Source organism: Tupaia chinensis, unplaced genomic scaffold (genome assembly GCF_000334495.1).
Source record: "Tupaia chinensis unplaced genomic scaffold, TupChi_1.0 Scaffold000305_1, whole genome shotgun sequence".
NCBI classification, from domain to species: Eukaryota; Metazoa; Chordata; class Mammalia; order Scandentia; family Tupaiidae; genus Tupaia; species Tupaia belangeri.
In genome coordinates this window covers 3,362,584-3,366,590 of record NW_006159795.1, presented here as the reverse complement: position 1 = coordinate 3,366,590, position 4,007 = coordinate 3,362,584, and the positions used below count along the sequence as shown (strand labels likewise).

Here is a 4,007-nt window from a genome sequence, read left to right as displayed (position 1 = left end):
AAGAATTACTGGCAACAAATAAAGTAACTCATTTGGAAAGGCTTTGTTTTCTTTCTTGGTTTTCTTTTACATCCATTCTTTCTTTGTAGGAATAGTGTATCTAGAAACCTCAGAAGGAAGGTCAAGATAACCAGTCTCAGTAATGAGGCTCTGTTGGCCTAGCATTTAGCTAAATAAATAAGAATGTAATTTTATTTCTTACTCAGAAACTGGCTGCAAATTTGCTAAATGATTGATTTGGTGCTAATTTTCTGCATGGACTCTTCATTTCCTTCAGGGCTTGTCCCATGGGAGGAAAATAAATTCAGCCAAGCCAACTGAGCCCAGTCTGGTTTTATTCTAGGTTTTGAAGGTCTGGAAATCTCCTCTTCTCAGCAGGTCTATATTTCCAAGGAATTCTTTTTTCTTTCTTTTTTTTTTAAATTTTTTTTAATGATCTCTCAAAGAGTACAACTTGCTCTGAAAAGACTGCAGAAATTTTCTATGTTCAAATCCTAGTGCCTTCTGAAAATAGAATAGAAATCAACATATTCATGGCAGGTGCCACCATTTTGCTTATTCTAGCACCCTATCTGTTTGTCAGTGCTCAGTGTTGGAGGTCTATGCTGAGAGCCTTGGTCAAGTTTCTGCCCTAGCCCTAGGTAGCACTGTCATATTCCACCAGAACTACCTATTCATTTTAGGGGATCTATAAATTGAGGGGGAAAATGGATATTTTTTATTTAAATATGCAATTTATAAAATGATTAGAGGAAATAAAAGGAGAATTATGGCACCTAAAAAAATGTGTTACTGAATGACAAGGTGCTCAAAAGAGTACTTGACTGAAGATGCTAAAGAGTCAAAAAGTCTCTCCCCATAACTTTTGGGCAAACTGCTTCACTTTTCTAGACCATTGTGGGTTTTGAGACTTGAACTTATACCATTTTTAAGTATGAATTAAAGGCAACCTTGTTGTGAAATCATGCTACCTCTGATTCTTTTTGAGTTACACTACCATGCTGAAAATTCTAGTTATAGATTGATCTTTTTTAACATTTATTATCCAGGACCCCAAGTTACGTGAACTTTTGGATGTGGGGAACATCGGGCGACTGGAGCATCGCATGATAACAGTGGTGTATGGGCCTGACCTGGTTAACATTTCCCATTTGAACCTCGTCGCTTTCCAAGAAGAAGTGGCTAAGGTACGATAGACGAAAACATGTCATTTCCCTCTGAATCCTTGTGATACTGTACTGATACCTGTGCAAGACTTGAGTTTTTGTTGTATTTATCATGTGTTAAAATTCCATCTAAAAATAATTCAGCTGCCAAGTGTACATGTAATTCAAACACTCCCAAATAAGGGCATCTACTTAGAATTATGGAGATTTTTTTCAATTCAAAATAAGTTACTTGATATAATTTCCTTACAAAACAAAATAAAGACAAAACCATATTCCATTTCACCAGAACATATATTTTTAAAATTCTGTTTTCCTATAGGTCAGAGAGACAGAAAGAGAGAAAGAAAGAAAGAGAGAGAGAGAGAGAGAGAGGAAAGTACTCCCAGAGAGAGAGAGAGAGAGAGAAACCACTCCCAGCAGGGACTCAATATCACAATCCACCCTCCACCATCCAATCAGAGACTACACACACACACACACACACACACACACATACATACAGATACACATGCCTGGCATAAGGAAAAAAGTCCCCAGACCTGAGCAGAGAGAGAGCCTTCATATGCAGGATTACCTTGAAAATGTTGCATTTTACCACTGCACTGCCATCCAAACCACCACCACCCCCTTTTTTTTCCTCACAGGGCATGTACACTCACAGGAAAGAGACAGAGAAGGAAAGTGAGAAATCACCCTCCCAGGGTGGATGGCCAGCTGCAATCCTTTTTCCTCCATTCTCCTCCTGAGATCTTGGATAGGCTCACTCATGTGCCCAGCATGATTTTCAAGCTACCAGATCCAGGACTTGAACCATAGTCAGCCATGTGGGATTCCAGTACCTTAACCACCACACTACCCCATGGGCTCTAACACCATCTTTTTTAAAACTTTATTTCTTCCATGATAGAAAGAGACAGAGAAAGAGAGAGAAAGAGAGAGACATGGGCATCCCCAGTGGGATCTTCATGCCTCAGTCCACGAACCGGCCTCAGCAGGCCTTGATCACAGGTCCACATGTGTCCAACATATATAGGGAGACCTTGAGACATAAACTTGGGGTCTTCCATGTAAATCCAGTCTCAACGAGCATTACTATCCTACCAGCTAGTCCTTACCTAAACATCTTACTCCAATTCATTGTGTCTTGGACTCATCCTTATGCCCAGTTCAACTCCATCTCCTCTCCAACTGTGTCCTAGGGGGCAGACATCTTCAGCATCTCTCTGACATCTTTTGCTCTTGACAGCCCACCACCACTCTGTAGTAGCTTCCTAGTTAACATGGGAAAGAATTTTAAAAATTAAATATAAATTTCAAGTAATAAAAATGACAAATATTTATCTAGCTGTGGACTAGAAAGATGAATGAGAGATGGCCTCTCCATGAAGAAATCGCTAGATGCATACAGAAATAACTAGAACACAGGTATGATATAGGACACAAGAAGCTGTGGAGATCCCTGGACTTAATGAAGTGTTAGGCTTTCTCTAGAAATATCCAATTGCCATTAAAAAAAAGTAATGAAATAAGCATATGAGTATTTGATGAAACACTTTCTTTTTCCATGTTTACTGCCTATAAAATACTAGTGCTGATGCTTACTCTTCACATAATTTTGTTCAAGCATTAAGAAAATGAGTCGACAAAATCTCTATATTCTGTATATCATGTAAACGTCCTTGCAGAGGGTCACACATCACAAATCACAACTACAGGGTCATTTCAGGTAATATGCATTGTCTTGGAATTGTAATCCGTAATTTTTTTAACCCTCAACTCTCTGACAATTTTCTGAACTACAATGGGATACATTGGTCTGGCTTCTAATTTATGAGTGATGATGGACAGAGTCTTATTTCTAACATTTACATGACACAAACTTCAGTTCTTATAAGGAGAATGAGTAAAATGACAACCAGTATTAATATCCTAACATCTTTAAAAACCACAAGAGTGTTACAAATCTAATATATTTTCTCTACTTATAAACCATGTTACCAGAACCAGCAGATGGCATAATGGTTATGTTGCTAGACTCCCATGTAGTTGACCAAGATTTGAGTCCCATACCTGGTGACTTAAATTCACACCAGGTGTGAGTGCATGCAGGCCCAAGATCCTGAGAAGAGAATGGAGGAAAAAGGATTCGACATGACCATCCCCCCAGGGGATGGTTTCTCACTTTCTGTCTCTCTCTCTTTCTGGAGAGCACATGAGCCCTATAGGAAAAATCTCAAACAAAAACAAAAATAAAAAATCACATTAGCTGGGGCCAGCATGTGAAGTAGTGGTAAAGACTCTGGACTTCCACATGGTTGACCACAGTTCAAGTCCCAGACACAGCAGCTTGAAATTCATCCCAGCCATGTGTATGTATGCCCAAAATCCTGAGAGAAGAATGGAGGAGAAAGAATTGCAGTGTAGTCATCTCCCCAGAAGGTGATTTCTCATTTTCTCTCTTTCTCTCTCTTCCTGGTGAGTGCACATGACCTATAGCCAAAATCCCCCCCCCCCCCCCAAAAAAAAAAACCACTATGTTACCCATTTGCTACTAGGATATATTTTATCATAGAGAGTGATTCCAGTTCAATGAAATATTGTGTGACAGACCTATAATTCCCCTGTGATAGTTCCTATTCTGGTAAGTTGCTGGTAATTTGTTGAATTGCATATACTTCATTTCTCAGTTTATGGATCAAAGATCGGATAAATGGATGAACATAGATAAGCAAATGCTAAATGTTTGCCAAATATCTGTACAATATCTTGCCCGAGGTGCCAACATATTCCCTTTTAAAAATAACAGATTCATAAAAAAAAAAAAAAAAAAGGAACCAG

At 38.8% G+C, this 4,007-nt stretch overlaps 1 protein-coding gene across 1 annotated transcript in view; it reads left to right on the top strand.

Annotated features, from left to right (window-relative positions):
* The first annotated feature begins 533 nt into the window (after positions 1-533).
* Positions 534-4,007, top strand: part of PLCB1 (phospholipase C beta 1) — a 336,512-nt gene continuing 333,038 nt past the window's right edge. Inside the window, exons 1-2 of the mRNA XM_006150922.3 lie at positions 534-617; positions 1,050-1,187. Of these exons, the coding sequence (XP_006150984.1) occupies positions 534-617; positions 1,050-1,187 (222 nt within the window). The remainder of the gene's footprint in view (positions 618-1,049; positions 1,188-4,007) is intronic.